This window comes from Neovison vison, chromosome 1 (assembly GCF_020171115.1).
Source record: "Neovison vison isolate M4711 chromosome 1, ASM_NN_V1, whole genome shotgun sequence".
NCBI classification, from domain to species: domain Eukaryota; kingdom Metazoa; phylum Chordata; class Mammalia; order Carnivora; family Mustelidae; genus Neogale; species Neogale vison.
Window position 1 is genome coordinate 254,717,730 of NC_058091.1, and position 17,457 is coordinate 254,735,186.

The 17,457-nt window shown below is 41.0% G+C and overlaps 1 protein-coding gene across 1 annotated transcript in view; it reads right to left on the reverse strand.

Annotated features, from left to right (window-relative positions):
• Nucleotides 1-4,457: 4,457 nt before the first annotated feature.
• The window catches only part of ATP6V0E1 (ATPase H+ transporting V0 subunit e1), a 30,232-nt gene continuing 17,232 nt past the window's right edge, over nucleotides 4,458-17,457 (reverse strand). Inside the window, exons 3-4 of the mRNA XM_044229476.1 lie at nucleotides 12,569-12,698; nucleotides 4,458-4,951 (exon numbers count right to left, since the gene is read on the reverse strand). Of these exons, the coding sequence (XP_044085411.1) occupies nucleotides 12,605-12,698 (94 nt within the window). The 3' untranslated portion in view covers nucleotides 4,458-4,951; nucleotides 12,569-12,604. The remainder of the gene's footprint in view (nucleotides 4,952-12,568; nucleotides 12,699-17,457) is intronic.

Sequence of the window (17,457 nt, forward strand, 5' to 3'; positions counted from 1 at the left end):
CAGGGTCCTGGGATTGAGCCCCGCATCAGGCTCGCTGCTCAGCGGGGAGCCTGCTTCCCCTCCTCTCTCTGCCTGCCTCTCTGCCTACTTGTGATCTCTGTCAAATGAATAAAATCTTAAAAACAAAAAACAAAAAAACTCAAATCCGTGTGTGTGTATGTAGTGTGTGTTATAGTGTTTGAAGGAAGTATTAACACTATTCTGACAATGGTCCCCCTTCAAAACACTTTTTCCCCCTGATTATAAAAGTAATACACACTCTCTGTGGAAAATATATGAAGCTGCGAAAGAAATAATCATGATCAACATTTTGGTCTATTTCTCACTAGGCTTTTTGTTATATATGTAAGTTTAAAATCCTGTCTTTTTTCCCTGAATATTATTTTTTTATTAAAGTAATTTTTATCATTGCTTTTTACTCAAGTATTACCTTTTCTTTGGAGAAAATCCTAAAAAGGAAAAAGAAAATTTGATCACTTGCAGTTCCCATCCAGAGGCAATGTTTATCTTTTCAATCTCATTTCTCAACATACGTTGCAGAAAGAAATAAATAATTAAATGCACCATGACATTCCTTCAGTTGGATGCAGTGTGACTTCTTTACGCATCTCCTTACGTTTGTTGGGCATTAAGTTTGCTTTCCATTAATTGTGCTACAATAAATATCCTTTACGGTGGTTATTTTATACTGTGCTTTTTTTCTTTGAAAATTAAGGATTTTCTACAATTAATTCCATCCACTCAACTTTTGAGAGAAAGCTGAAATAAAGGAGCAGGGAAAAAAGTAATACCTAACTTTTGCCTCAAGTACCATCTTCATTTCAAATGTATTTGTTCTTTGAACAGAAGAGAGTACTTGCATAGAAGGATGGGCCAGCGAAACCATTGTAAAATGCCTAGATATATATTTTAAGATAAAATTTAAATATAGTTAGCAAAGGAGCAATTAACTCTTCAAATTTTTGGAAGATGAAGCCCAGGGCCAGATCTTCCAGGAGTCCAAACAACAATTAAAATCATTTCTTGCAGTGCTTGGGTGGCTCAGTGGGTTGAGCACTGGCTCTTAGTTTCGGTTCAGGTCATGATCTCAGGGTCAGAAGACCTCCCCTCCTGGGGCTCTGCACACACTCAGCGGGGAGTCTGCTTGAGATTTTCTCTCTGACCCTCTCTCTCTGCCCTTCCCTTCAGTCATGCCCACACTCTCTAAAACAAACTAATCTTAAAAAAAAAAAAAATTTCTTAATTTTAACAATTACCATTGTTTAAAAAGAAAACTGGCCAGAAGAAATGAGCAAAACAAAACAAAAATCCAAAAAACCAAAAAACAACCAAAAACCACTACTTCCAAAGCAATGCCAGATATGATAAACTATTGCTGGGTCAGTGATGAGGGTACAAACATCATACTCTGTTTAAAGAAAGCAACAAAAACATCGTTCAAAGGAACAATGACCCCCAGACTACATCTTAAATCATGCCAGAAATACTCACGTTCTGGTAGAAGAGCTTGTAGGACTCACTCAGAACCTGGAAGGGCAGGAAGGATGTGGTCTAGACACTTACACTAGGATTGTTTCTGAGAGATCCATCTCCCTGTTCAGAGCTCAGGCCTGGAGCCCGGTGTGTGTCCTTGATTATTATGTAACCCAAGTACCAATGACTAATCAAAAGGGAAACCGTATGTAAAAAAAATAAAATAAAATAAAATCAGTTGGCTGCCCCTCTTAGGGCCTGTCTTTTATAAAAAATGTCATCAGGGGATCCTAGTGGTTTTGTCATTTCTTTGGAAAATACTTTGTGTATTATTAAAAGTTACAAGTCATCTTCACCAACAACATGTCACCGGGTAACAAGCTTGTATAGCAGAAAAGGCAGGTGTTATCCCTACTTTGTAGATTAAAAAAAACTGAAGCTCAGAAATTAAATGATTTGCTCAAAGTTAATATGCCTGCAAGAGACAGAGCGAGACTGCAAACCTGCAGCCTCTCCTAGCCTAATGATCATGCCAGAGTCCACACTGCGCTCATCCGGATAGGCTTTGAAGGAGTAGGACATTTCCAATATCCTTTTAAAGGGCTGGATGGGGCTCCTTCCAAGCTGGGGTCCCAGGGATCACTGGAGCAAGAGAACTGTCAAACAAAATGTGCTCTGCGGCCATCCATTTTCAGACGATGGGCCGTGATGTAACAAAACAGGTCAATTACTAGGAACAAGGTGGGGAGAAAACATGTAATGGAGTTTACTTATTACTTGTATTTAATATTCTTAAGAATGTCATAAATGAGGAAACAAGCCCAAGCCCAAGGGTTAAATGAGTTCCTGGACAAAGGGAACTTAGCAAATTTCCCCTCACAAAAAATGAGCTGATCTCTTCATTCCCTCATTTCAATGGCCATAAAGCTAGGTGGTGACAATCACAGTACCTGGCTGTTAGGGGCTTGTGATCAATCTTTCTGCGAAGTCTTTGATCTCCAACTTGGCTAGGAAATGAGCTTTTTTCTTCACAGGCTTTATGCTGAGGCCATTAGGGTCCTCACTAGCTGTAGGTCCCACTAGGGTTTGGAGAGAAACCTCCAGGTTCAGGCCTGAGCTCCAATTAGGGCCTTTTACTTCCCTAGAAGGCTTACTGAGCAGGTCCCCCTTTGGGGGATGATCAAAACCTCCCTGGCACAGAATCAGCCCCTTCAGTGCTCACATCCTTGTGTTTCTCACTGTTACTAATGCAGCCAACAGACTGATCTTCCTGACTTGTGTCTGTAGGAACTGGATGCCACCAAGTGGCAAGTCCAAATGCAAAAAACCAATGTAATCCAGTTGACTTCCCAAAATGTCTAATTGAGAGCAAATGGGAAGTACAAAAATGGATCAATACGAAGTGACAGAGTAAGGCAGGACTCAGGGACTCAGATCAGCTAGGGTCATGACCGCTGCTTTCAACTATGCCATTAAATTGGAACTGTGCCAAACCGCGATCAGAACACCGTCTTCCATCACTGCCATGGGCACGCCACAGCTAAGCCCCACAGTGCTGAAACAATGCAGATTCCCTATCAGCTAATGCAATATGCTGAACTCAAGACAGGCAAAAGCAACACTCAAAGGAAGCGCTGTTACATTAGAGACATCACAAGGCTCAGCTTCAAAACCATGGTGCAACGCCAGAAAGCAGTGTAGTGGCATTGGAGAGCTTTAGGCTGACCGCCAGTGATAATGGGAGGCAGGCCCTGACATGAAGAATCTGGGTAGATAGTTGCAATGGAGTCACACTTCCCCCATGGTTAGGGTTCAGAAACTGCAGCATCCTTTTCTGTACCCATAGTAACAACCAGCACTGCTTTCTTCAATGACAAATAATAATGTCAAGTGAACTGCTTTGAAGGGCGACAGCCTGGCAGAAGTCTTCCCTAATACCCGAAAGCCAAAGTTGGCTGCAAGTTTGGGAAAGGCAGGGTGGCAAATAAGAAGGGCTCTAGTGGGGAAATAAGAAACATGGATCCCACTCCCTGGTCTGCATCTGACCAGTTGCACTGAACTAGGAACGCAATCTCTCTCTCTGGGCTCAGATTCCTTATCTATAAACTATGGGGTTAGCTCGTGTTTGCCACTAATGTCCCTCCAGTGCCAGATCTTCAGTGTTTGATGGATTCCATGAAATAGCTAAAGAGACCCTTTTGCTGGAAATGTATAGAGTTGCCTCTCAAGAAAATTTGAAGTTCAAAATCAAAGTAAAGAGTGAAAAGAAAGAAATGAAAGCAGGACAGCCATCTCAACTTGAAACTCTTCTGTTACAAGAACAGCAAAGCAACGCGTTCAGACCGTTTGGGAGGAATAGAAAAGCACAAACTGCAAAACAGGAAATCCATTCTTGGCTTGGCCGGCAGTCAAAAAGCCATGGGCTGGTGAAAATTTAGACCCATTTAAATTTTTAATTTCTTAAAGCTAATAAAGTCCCCAAATTAGTGAATTATTCAGATGGCTGCTACGAAAACAATGAATTACTGCCCCATCCCAGGCTTTTTAATCCGTCCTGATTTCTCCAGTCCTATCTGTGAGGGTGTGATGGTACAAGGAAGGCCATTTCCACCTGTGCCTCTGCTGGATACAGACCCTTTCACTGTTCACCATCATAACCACCGTTTTATGGACAACAGGCTAACACGGCCTCAGATTACAGGTCAATGTAGACCAGCCTTACCTCTCCAGATTGTGTATCAGCTCTTGAACTTGCAGGGACCACAATTCCCACACCTTTGATTCCTCCAGTGCCTTGGCTACAGCAAGCACTCAAATGATTACTAACGACTAAGAAAAGCACTCACCAGTCTCTTCAGGTATATCAGACTACATGACCAGGTTTATATTTCCAACCTCAGTTTGAACAACAAAATCATTTTTTAAAAAAAGGCATCAAGAGATAAAAGCTTACAAAAATGAACTTAATAAACACCGAAACCAGATTTAAACAGAAAGCAGAAAAATAATTTATTCCAGTAGATGGCAGAAATAAGAAAGTCATCCTGAAAATATACTTTGGTGCAATTCTGTTAGAACAAATATTGCCTCTGAACATGCTCTCTGCTTTCCTACTGACTGCCCCACTGCATTCTGTCTTGTGACAGTTAAACACTTTGCTGAGTCCCTTGCTGTGACCATGCAGGAGTCATCTTCAAATTCACAGGTTCCCAGGAGAAAGCAATGTATTTCCCAGAAGAACAGCACCTTCTAGCTCAGAAGAGTGCACGAACGCTGTAGAGAGTCAGCACAGTTTAGGTTTAAGTAGGCACATAATTTGTCGAAATGTAAAAAAGGTAACAGGAAAAAATACTGCATTGTAGAGTAAGATATTCAAATGTGGTGTGAGTATTTAAGGCAGCTGATGGCCGAATGAGGCGAGTCAAAGGTGGTCTGGGTTTGGAGTTGACTTTGCATCTAGAGGAATTCTCTTCGTGACCTGCAAAACAAAGCCGTTCTAGTAACTGATCCTGATGCCATCCTTAAGAGGGCAAAAGGTTAATAACATCAAGGAAAGTCAATCAGGCCAATAATTTAAAAATATATATAGGTGCTCAATAAATACTTGACTGAAAAGTAAGCTCAAGTATGTCTCAGTTTGGGCAGGTGTTGCAGGGCTGTGACAACAGGTCTGATTACCAAAGACATTACTGAACCGAGAATCATGAGTCACAGTTTGACTGTGTTATGGAAAGCAGGGAGTGGACTCAGACTGATCCTACTGGAACCTATTGAGTTCACTTCAAGAATCTGTATTTGCCCCTATCCTCTTACAGCTAGGAAACATTGAAAATAGAAATCTTCACACATCAAACTGACAGCACTGGTTGCACAGACTTCTTTATATAAAGCTTATTTTAAAGAACTGGATAGGGGTGCCTGGGTGGCTCACAGTCAGTTAAGTGTCAGCCTTCGGCTCAGGTCATAATCCCAGGGTCCTGGGATCCAGCCTTACATCAGGCTCCAAGCTCAGCAGGGAGTCTGCTTCTCCTTCCCCCTTTTCCTGCCATGCCCCCTGCTTGTGCTCTCTCTAGCTGTCAAATAAATAAATAAATCTTTTAAAAAGAAAAAATAAAGGACTATAAACAAAGCCACATATGCTACTTTCAAAATTAAAAGCCAGGGCGCCTGGGTGGCTCAGTGGGTTGGGCCGCTGCCTTCGGCTCGGGTCATGATCTCAGGGTCCTGGGATCAAGTCCCGCATCGGGCTCTTTGCTCAGCAGGGAGCCTGCTTCCTCCTCTCTCTCTCTCTGCCTGCCTCTCTGCCTATTTGTGATCTCTCTCTGTCAAATAAATAAATAAATCTAAAAAAAAAAAATTAAAAGCCAATAAAGAGAATATAAAAATCCAGTAAACAGTGGCTTTCAAAAAAATTTCTACACAAAACCTGAGTTGGCAGAAAAGAAAACAAGCCAGTTACACAGCTCCTGGGTGACTCAGTAGGTTAAGTGTCTGCCTTTAGCTTGGGTCATGATCCCGGGGCACTCAGATGGAGCCCTGCATCAGGTTCCCTGCTCAGCAGGGAGTCTGCTTCTCCCTCTGCCCCTTCCTTATTGCTCATGCTCTCTCTCTCAAAAAAAAAAAAAAAAGACAACGATGACAAGGTGTTTATGACACACAATTTGCCAGAATGTTGAGGGTTAGGTATCCCAACAGGTGGGCAAGGAGCTAGTTAAACTGGGAAGAGATGTGGGTTATAGGCAGGCATGTCTGACAAGACTGAAGGTCAAATAGTACGTAGGAGATCCGATGGGCCTGTGAGTTTTTCCCAATCAGTTAGCACAACCGGGAAATCCGGTAAAACGATGGGTTTGCCAAGGCCTGGGGTCCATAATGCCCCAAAACAAACACAAGATGGGTGGTAAGTCTTACTGGAACCAGCTGGGGCAGTCCAATCATCCTCAATATGGAAAGCACCAGACTGCTAGACCCACTAAAATGCATTCGACTCGAGATACAATCAGAAAACTGTTTTTACAATGTACTAAGAAAATAACCACATCAGGCCAAGGAGGGGCAATTACCAAAGCTACTGGTTTCTTGTGGCCTCATGGGCTCATAAAACCTTTTATCTAATGATCATTTCCTCTTCTCCTCCTTAGGCCAGCAGAACAATCCATCTGCACAGACCTGAGTTCCAGGCAGATGATAAATCTAACTTGAGAATACTGAAGCGGTGAATACAGATGTTTTTTGTGTTAATTTTTTTATGATACGCACAGATCAGACCTCCTCATAGTTTAGACCTCTTTGGACACAGAAGGGAAAACTAAGTCTTCACCTTTGAAAAACCACAAAGAATCAGAAAAATTTTCACTTAAGCTCAGTGATACCAGTTTGAGATAAATGTGAGTCAGTGTTATGTTAAATGGCATGGACCTGTGGTTTGATGTGGGAGTGAATTAAAGAAGCTCATATTCTAATTGTCTCTCTCGACATGAAATAGCCGTTTGGGGGGCGTGAAGAGGAACTCAACCAAAGGGTCCATGTTCTCATTTTATAAAATAAGGAAATCGTTAAGGCTACTTTCAGATACAATGGGAGAATGAAGACAACATAAAAATATTAAGGGCAGAACGGGCAAATCTGTTCAGGGGAGGATGAGTGAATATATTTTTTTAATCAAAGAAAAGGTTTCATTTTTATCTGTATTTTTACATTTTAGATAAATTCACAAAACAATTCCTTCTTTATAATTCTGTGTAAGATACATGTTTATTATAGATTAACTACAAGAAACATTTAAGCAAATGAAAGGTCTCTGTATTTAACAAGTCAAGGCAATGCACAAAATGAAAGCCAAAACTGGAGAGCTAAATACATCTAAGGAGAAAGGAAATCACTTTGAAACAAGAGGCCAGTAAATAAAGTACAAGGATTTGCAAGCTGTACACTCAGAAAAAACGTCAGAAAGAAAGGACAGAATGGGTGAATGAAGGCGAGAGAGCAAAGAGAAGGTCTGCAGAGCAAAGAGAATGTCTGCAGAAGAGTGTGTTTACTCATCTGCCTTCTAAATTAATAGGGCAGCGAGAGACAGGAAAGGCTAAGCAAAATTCATTAGGTCAAGAACATGGAAATGGCAGGGCTGGAATTAATAGGTCTCCGAGCAAAGTAGTCAAAGAAAGGCTGCAAAAGTGGTTTGAAGACAACTAGGAAGGACTTGACCGCCAACTCAGGAAGCTGGACATAACCTGCAGGTTAGTCGTTCTTACCCTCTGTGGCTCACGGGGACTTTGGCGAACCCAACAAAAGCTGTGCTTCCTACATGTTACAGAACATCCCAAGGGTCAGGACCCACAAACTCAGGGACTTCAAGTTTGAAAACAACAACAACAACCCCGTAGCAGCCTACAGAGAACTACCGAAAGCTTCTGGGGCAAGCAATGGTCTCTTTCAGGAAGTGCTGCATCAAGAAGACAAATAAGGTGGTGTTTTGTAGACATGGTGACTGCAGAAAGGGGGGCCTGATGAAGAGCCACTGTAATAACCCGGAGCCACAATGATCTGGCTTAGAACTTTGGGTGCCCAAAGGAGGAACAGGGAGGAGGAGCAGACGTAACAGCCATTAACAGGATCCACTGGATTCAAGGAAAAGGAGAAAAGAGGTGATTGAACAGGTTCTGACTCTAAGTGACAGCGAAATCTGTAACCTCAGGAATTGAAACAGATAGGACAGTTTGAAGTGGCAGCAGCATATCCAGTCAGAGAGAGCAGAGAATAAAAGATACACTTTTTAACCACAAAACACCTTACACTGTTTAACTTTCCACAAATACGGTTTCATTTCAGCCTCTCTACATATCCCAAACCTCTTCAGAGCTCACGCCTTCCCCAAAATCCCCACTCGGTACCATGGACCTCATGAACACTCAACTATTTTTGGAATGCATAGAAAAACAGCTCCCTCTGGCCAGAGGCCTAATTACCAATACACTTTATTCCTCTCCTGTTCAGACTCTGTAATAAAATAGAATGTCTGCCCTTTAGGACAAGAGTAAGCCATATAAACTCATCTACAATACATCATGTATTACAATGATGTGGTAAACCACCTAACTTAAAGGCTGCTGGGGCAGAAGCCAAATCCACTCCAAGGAGGTTTTACACTAGCATCGCATCCCCAAGGCTGCAGGAAAATGGGCTGTGACAAAAACAGCAATGTTAATGTGACAGTTCCAGAAGCATCTTAGGAATCTAGGAGAGGCAGACAAGGCTAGCAGGGGCAGAGAGGGAATGAGAGCTGTTCTTAGAAGTACCCGCAAGATTTCCAGCCAATAAACCTAATGTGCTATAACTCTGCCTATCATCACCAACACATGAAAGAAAATTGTGGCAATTAAACTGATTAAAGTAGCAAAAGATGAGCTAGGTGCTTACCTGGGCTATTGACATCAAGTCAATTCCATCCATACAAAATTATTCTAAAGCTTTCATGACTGTTCCTCATTTTCCTCTGTTGAATAACACGTCTGGCCTATGCCTCCTTCTTTCTAATATCTGGCCTCTATCATGCACAAAATCAAGAGCTTTTCCTTACCAGGGGAAGACAGGCCTAGATCTGGTTTCTGGACTCCTTTATCATCCCACTGTTGTATCAAAGCATGAAGTTCAAAAGGGAATTGAGCTCAGCCTTTTGATTTACCACAAAGAAAAGTAAAGTCTTGTCACAGGAGTTGTCTGCTTCTATGTTAGGCAGAGCTTAGATCTCTTCATTCGATAACTCCAAGGCCTACAGTTACGGTACTACCATAATCACGACCTCAAATGCAGAATAAATGTGACAGGACGTTCCTAGTCAGGGTCCTCCTGGTTATGCTCTCCTGCTTCCTGGCATCTGCTTGTAAAGGAACCATTTAATACAAGGGTTTCGAGCAGCCCTGGTTTGTGCTGGGAACCAGAATGCAAACAAGGAATTTGTCAATCACGTTAACTTGAGATTGAAAATGGACAAACGGAACCTTCAGATCCACACACGCACTGTTCCTCAGACCCAAAGGGCCCAATTCTCTTTTATTACAAGGGAAGGAAATGAGGCTCAGAGAAATTAAGTGAAAGGCAATGCTGAAAGCAGATCCAACTGAGGCCTGAAGTTCTCTGCCTGAAACCCCAATCAACATCCTGACCAATATCCACTGTAATTAAAAGGAAGGATAACAAACAGGAAAACTTGATGAGAAAAAGACAGGCTAAAAAAAAAATCTTATAAATCAGAAAATACTATATATATATTACCCTTTGGGCAAAGACAGAACTCAAAGAGGAAAAAACAAAACCAAAAACAAACTTGATTACTTACCTATCAGACTGGCAAAAATCCAGGCTGTGAGGAAACAGGCACTCTCATATATTGTTGGTTGAAATGTAAAAATGGTATAATCTCTATAGAAGGGATGTGGTAATAGCTAGAAAAAGCATGTATACCTTTAAACCTGATTCAATTTTCACAGAATCTAATCCAAATGTCATACATTTCGGATGACACTGTACCTTTATCAATAACAACAAAGACTAGAAACAATCCCAAAGTACATCAATGGCTATAAAAAAAGAATTGAGGAATATCTCTATACACTGATAAAAGCAATCTCTAAGATGTATTTTTCAGTGAAAAAAACCCAAGGTACAGAATAGCATATATAATATGATATCTCTTCTGTAATAGCTGTGTGTAGGAGATATAAACATTCATGTCCATATATATACACATATAGATTTTTATGTATGTATGTATGTATGTATAGATTTGCTTATCTTGGCAAAATGAAACACAGGAAGGACAGACCTCTCTGAATGTATCATGTTTAAAATTTTGACTTTGGAAAAGATTTTACATATTCAAAAGCAGTAGCAAATAAAAAAATTACTATGAATTGAACACAAAATAAAACAATTTGATTATATATCAAATTGATAATGATGAGAGGAAATAATTATTTCAAGTGACCTCAGAAAACATCTTTTTCTTTATTTGTTTTAAGGACAAATAAAGCAACAAAGAAATCCTAAACTGCATTCGATAAACTTAGAGTTAGTAGCTATTCTGGTGTTATTTTGAAACTGTATGTATTGCAGGATAATGAAAATAAGTAAATTACTTATAAGCCAAGATTTTCAGCATATGTGAATGATATTCAAGTATAAAACCAAAGAAGTAAAAACCATGAAATGTTAAATTGGAATTGGAAGTACTAACATGAGGGGCGCCTGGGTGGCCCAGGCGGTTAAGCACCTGCCTTCAGCTCCCTCATCAGGCTCTCTGCTCAGCTGGGAGCCTGCTTTTCCTTCTCCCTCTGCCTGCCACTCCCCCTGCTTGTGCTCTTGCCCTGTCAAATAAATATATAAAACCTTAAAAAAAAAAAAAAAAGTTACTAACATGAACTCATGATTTTTTTCTTCTTAGAAGAACATACTTCCTGGCTCTGTCCACTGTAAAGGCTTAAGCAACAACACCCCAGCAGAAATGGATGCACCTGACAATCAGATCTTGGTTTTTAAATCCATTTCCCACTGAAAGGAACCAGGTGGGCTTGAGGGCCGATTAGTAAACCAGGGATCTTTTCAGTGGGAAATTTAGAAAGCAATCTGAGGAACAGCTGACTCCAAATCCAAGACAGGAAACACGCATCTGGGACATCTTTACGTTGCCAGTGAGTAAGGAAACTACCAAAAACTAACACCAAAGGACACAGAAGCCAGTCTAGACAGGCTTCCACAGGCCAAAGAAAGAACAACCTATATTAAAACGGTAATAAATGTCGGGCTCTCTGCTCTGCAGGGAGCCTGCTTCCTCCTCTCTCTCTCTTTGCCTGCTTGTGATCTCTCTCTGTCAAATAAATAAAATAAAATCTAAAAAAAAAAAAAGGGCGCCTGGGTGGCTCAGTGGGTTAAGCCGCTGCCTTCGGCTCAGGTCATGATCTCAGGGTCCTGGGATCGAGTCCCGCATCGGGCTCTCTGCTCCGCAGGGAGCCTGCTTCCTCCTCTCTCTCTCTTTGCCTGCTTGTGATCTCTCTCTGTCAAATAAATAAAATAAAATCTAAAAAAAAAACAAAAACAAAAAACGGTAATAAATGTAACTGATTAAAATTCAAAAGGGAAGAAAAGAAAACCTCTCTGGATACCCTGGAAGTAACTTGGGCACTAACATCTTACCCTGAAATTTCTGAAAAGAACTAAAATGTATATTACTTTTCATGTATCATCTATATTTCAAGGTTACTGAATAGCCCTAGAATGAGGGTAAATTCATCTTTATAGAAACATCTCATCCAATCAAATGTAGATGTAACAGTGGAACTACAAAATCACCATTTAGTACTTTCTACAGAAATGTTTACTTCAGGCTAAGATCATCAATGGATAAAATCCCCAGATAAAAGGTTGGCAGAGTACTTTGCCATCAGAGGGACCAGGCTGTTGTTACCTGAAGCCACTGATAATCGTAGCATCATGGAAGACAGAAGAGTCAGACACCATGTGTCTCTTGATACAAGTTCATGGTACCACCTAAGAAACACTCCTGCCAGAAAAGCAGAACCAGGATCTAGGCAGGCAGTGAGGGCTGACTTCCATTTATCAAAATAATGAAGAGGAACAAACTAAACGGCAGGTTTTCTGACTCTTGGCCAGTGAATAAATCTTTCTACTATACCACTCCTCACTTCTCTGATCTGAAGTGAGTAAACTCCAGCTTTCAAAGAGCACCCATCTCTCTATTCAAAGCATTCAGAAATGCCCTTAATTTAAAACTGTCCGCAACTTTAAGAATCCTACAATATAACATATAAGTAGTCACACTCCTGTATCTTAAAGACTACACACAAACTTTACTTAAATGGCTGGGTAACAACAGAATTGAAAAGACTCTTATGAATAAATCTTTTGGTAAAGGGAATGGCCTAAGTCCCAAATTTATTTCTGTTCTTCAGATGTTTACTCTCACTTGGCTGCCCTTGCCAAGTGTTAAAATGGCTGTAGTTTTCTGAGGAAAAGTCAAGGCAACCTCCAGCTGCCTGAGTGACAGACAACACTGATGTGAAAGGTCAAGGGTATTAGTCACCTCAATGATGGAGCACTGGTGAGCAGGTCTTCTTCCTTAAGGCCAATGATACTTGAGGTACCAGATGGTTTCATTTTTCAACTGCGGTCCAAAGAGAGGGTTGAGTTGGGCCAGAATTGCAATCAGCCAACTAAAAGAATGATGGGGGGGGGGAGGAAAAGCAACAACAGAAAGTGGTGAACTAATGTAGGAACAGAACCATTTTCAATTAGGATGAAAATGAATGCTTTAGTAAAATTTAAATATCTTCTGCTCAGACCAAACCTTCCAAACACTAAGTTCATAAAACACGTGGTACTAGTGGGAGCACATCTTACACCCCACGTCTCAAAGAGCACACCCCGACTTCATTTCAAGACACAGTGACAAAGCAGCAAGACTTCACCATAGTTGTCTTTTCTCTCATTATCTTAATTCCACGTAGCCAAGGTTTCCCGCATTCCAGTAAGATCTCTACCTCAGAATATCTTGACCTAATTTCAATTTAGCATCATCACAACTTCCAAGCTTAGGAAGAATGGGTGTTACTTTATCCATTCACCAAATGCTAAGAACCACAATCGATAGGACACACCCATTTTTACTGAGAGCCAAGGTTAAATTTCAGCCCACCATCTTTCAATGAGGCTGTAACACTTGAGCTCCCCTTCTCTAATCACCATCACCACTAAAATATGTAACATGTCTTTTGGCCCCAGTGGAGCTGAACCAAATGGGTATTTAATTCCCCCAGCTTACTTGAGAATCCAAGCAACAACGCATTCCTCTGTACTATACAGATTCATTATGGAGGAAGTACAGTGGTTACATACTACCTCAAGGTTAAAAGTGAAGAAGGTACACAAATTGCCTTTAAAATTTTCTTCTACAACTTGCAAAGTTCTGAATAAATGGTTTTATGTCTGATCCAGGAATACTTGTATCCAATGAAGCTTGAGAATCACTGAGCTAAGACAAAAGGAAGATAATACAAAAATATCTCACCATTCAAACCACCCCATGTCTTACTTATTAAACAAATATTTAATGAGCACCTACTAGGTTCCAGGCCCCAGGGATACAGAGGAGAAAATGAAGTGTCACTACCTTCACAAAGCTCACATAACATAATGTCAGGAAGGAAATGAAGTAGGATGAAGGACTAGAGAGTGATGACGGTAGTCAGGGAAGGCCTCTCCAAGGAGGTAACATTTGAGCAGAGACCAGAATAAAGCAGAATACACGCTGACTTTCATTCCTCTGTAATATATATGAAGTGATTGGAGAACGTATCTCATTTTGCAGGGGGAGGGTATGGTAAACAAGCCCGGCCTCCATCGACTGATCAGGGAGAGGAGACTTTAGTAATATAATCTGATGCAGCTATCCTCTCTGTACCACTGCTTTCCAAGGAAAAGGGAGAGAGAATTGCTACAGGAGTCTCCCAAACTTTTAGCACTTTAAATTCCCCTGTATGAGGGGAACCAGCCAAACCTAGCCAGGCTGTTGCCCGGTTACATCTCTTTTCTTCCAGTTGCTGTCATCTTTAGAACTCTTCCAGTCAAAGGATCAAAAAGCCGATTCTGATCACCAATGACCAGACTGCTGGAGAACCTGCCAGCACCCCACCCGAGGCTTGCACCTACAGAAAAAAATGTACCGCCTTCCCGCCCCACCCCAGAGGTGGTCTTGTGACAGGAAACATGACACCTGAGGAAATCAGGCCAAAACAGATACCCTGGGCTGATTCACTTTATAAACCAAAGGCTAATTCAGATGAGATGCTCTGATCTGACCTCAGAACGAGAATATTAAACACAAACAGAATACCGAGACTTGTAGTTGAGGTCACATCTATCTGACACTGTGAAACAAAGGAAGAGGATAGCACAGGCAGACACACTGAAAAGCTCTGTGACTGCAGTGAACACTAATGGTCGGAGCTAAGAGTCATGGAAAATTCCACACAGACCCAGGACTTCCCCAATCCCAGCAGGCAATAGAGGCTGACTGTAAAAACAGTCGTTCATCCTTTCGTAAGAGACTGAAATAACTGGCTAAAGCTTACAAGTACTAGATAAAAATTATGCTAGAACCTAAACTGATCTTTTTTTTCATTGAAAAATGTACAGAATGGGATAAAAGCACCATCTCCTAGCACTTTGTATCATGTTGTATAGCAGGGCTTCTCAATCCTGGTTGTTCATTATAAACACCAGGGAGCTTTAAAAAATACAGATGCTATCCTTCACATATAATCCTTCTTTTAATTCTCCCACAAAACAATTAAGGAAACCAAGGCAGAGACAGGTTGAATGGCTGGCCTGTGGTCATAATACTAAGTAAGAGGTAGGAGCTCCTGAACCAGAAATCAGTTTAGACTAACGTTCCCCCTACAAAAGTTATCTTCTGAAATATTTTTTCACGGACAACAGTTCAGAAGGCATCCATTTAGCTAAACCTAATCTGTCGGGAGTTAAGAAAACAAAGAATCTATCTGCTGATTGTTGATGAAGTCCATCATAAACCTCTGTTACCTGAGGTAAATAAAAAAATATCCTAAATCAAGAACAAAGACCACTTTGCTTGTTCCGATCAGGATTCAGAAATTTTCTAAAATTGAATTTTACATACTACTCTTTAATGTTTCAAATCAAGCAAAACATCTCACTTCAAAACAAAACCAAACCAACAGACTACAGTTCACAAAAATTCCTTGGGAAAAAGCCCAGGTCAGTTCACTTGTAATTTCATGGAGGAATTTTCCCCCTCTCACCAGCTGAACTCTCTGCCTGCCCTTCTGACTACCGCCTGACTTAAAATTTCCCTTTAAAGCTGATAAACACGGTAGAAAACTGGAAGGAGAAAAAAATCCACTCTGAATTGATGGAAGTGGGTGGAGGAAGCGATCCTATTCCAGTGAATCTATTACTTCATGTGTCCAAGGAAAGAGAACGAAGTGTACCCTTCACACTTGCCCAAACTATTCCACATGTCTCCATAACCTGAAGGCCAGCCGAAAAACCAACCATCTGAAATTATTCAAACTACTGAGGCAGCTATGGTGTGGTAACATATTTCAGAGAACTGCAGGGCTAGAAGGGACCAGAGGTCAAGTCCATGTTCCTCATTTTAATGAGGAAGAAACTAAGTGCTAGGGAGCTTAATACCCCACAGTGAATCAGAGATAAAGCTGGAAGAGGAACCCAGAACTCCTGAGTCCCACTACATCAGGCTGTTCCCACAGCATATAAAGGGCAAAAACAAATCCAGCAGCCCTGGAGCTCCTAATTAATTCCACAACCACTTACCAATGCAAAGATTAACTGGTTAAGGGGCCAACCCTTGAGGGGCTCATGAGCTTGTGAGAGACAAGGCAAGGTTAGCAGCAGATTGTGCTTTAAATACCATATGCATGGGAGCATTCATGCTACAAACACTCCCTGCTCACTTACCATGAGCTCAGCTCTTGCTTATTAGAATTCTCCAAACACAAAATATGCCCTTCCCACTGAAAAGGCTATATCCAGACCTCTCAAATCTTGCCTTTTTTTTTTTTTGGTTCCACACTTGGATATGAGAGCAGGGAACAAAGGAATGGTTACTTCTTCCTGATGCACAGATCCAGTGTGTAACTGCTAGGCTTCCCTGTTGGAATGGGTTAAGTCCAGCTAGGACTTCTGTTCTGATCCACTGCCCCTGCAGCAAGGACCAGGATAGGAATGACCTCTATCAGTGGGCTCCTGAAGAAAGAGCAGAGATGCAGGAGAGTAACTTGCCTTAACTCCACTGAGATGACCTCAGTCATATCCCTTCACACTAATCAAACAACACCAATTCTTTCAAGGGCAGCAATGTTACTAGACATGATTATAAAATACAGGCTTTATCAATGGATGAATGGATGGATGAATAAAGAGATTATAGTAAATATATACAATGGAATATTATTCAGCTATAAAAAAGAATGTGGATCTTGCTAGTTGGGACATGAATGGACTTCGAGGGCATTATGCTAAGTGAAATAAGTCAGAGAAAGATAAATACTGTATGATCTCTCTTATATGTTTTTTTATCTAAAAAAACAAGCTCATAGGTAACAGAAAACAGATTGGTGGTTGCCAGAGGTGGGATGTAATGGATGGGCAAGATGAATGAATTGTGTATTTTTGTTTTAGTTTAAATGAAATAAATTTTAAAAATGAAAGCTTTTGTTATTATTGTAAGAGAGGCAGGAAAAAAATATGAGATGCGATATTAGACAAGAATGCATTTTAATTCCAGCTACCCGAATATTAGTGGAGTGACTCCAGGCAAGTGACCTTATAAACTGAGCCTTAGCTTTCCCTCTTGTAAAAGGAAGACAATAACCTCTGTTTCAAGATGTTAAGAATTAAACAGGTAATACATGAAACTAGCTGACAACTGATGTTCAATAAATACTAGTTATTCCTTCTTCTTCTCTGACGCACCCAGAGACTGAAATACAACCTATTTACTTTACAAAGGAGTTTCTCATGTAACAATGAGTCATCTCATCTCCACCTCCTCTCCACCCCCAGCCCTCTGGGATTGGCAGAATTCTAAGATATTCCCCCAAGATTCCCATCCCCTCGTATACACACCCTGCCTAACCCCAGGACAGGGAGTATGATGGGACAATCTCCCAAGATTAGACTGTTAGACTGTACTGCTGGCTTTAAGGAAAATTACCCTGAGTGGACCTGACCTAATCGGGTGAACTCTTAAAAGAGATGGGGGGCTCTCCCTGATGAAAGACCTTAGGAGTGTTTGTATCACTTAAGCATTTAATGCCAATCAGCTATGAACACAGCCTTTAATATATGTTCCGGAATGAGCAACTGAATTCCTTTCTCTCCTTTACAGTGAACACAACATTCAACTTTCTC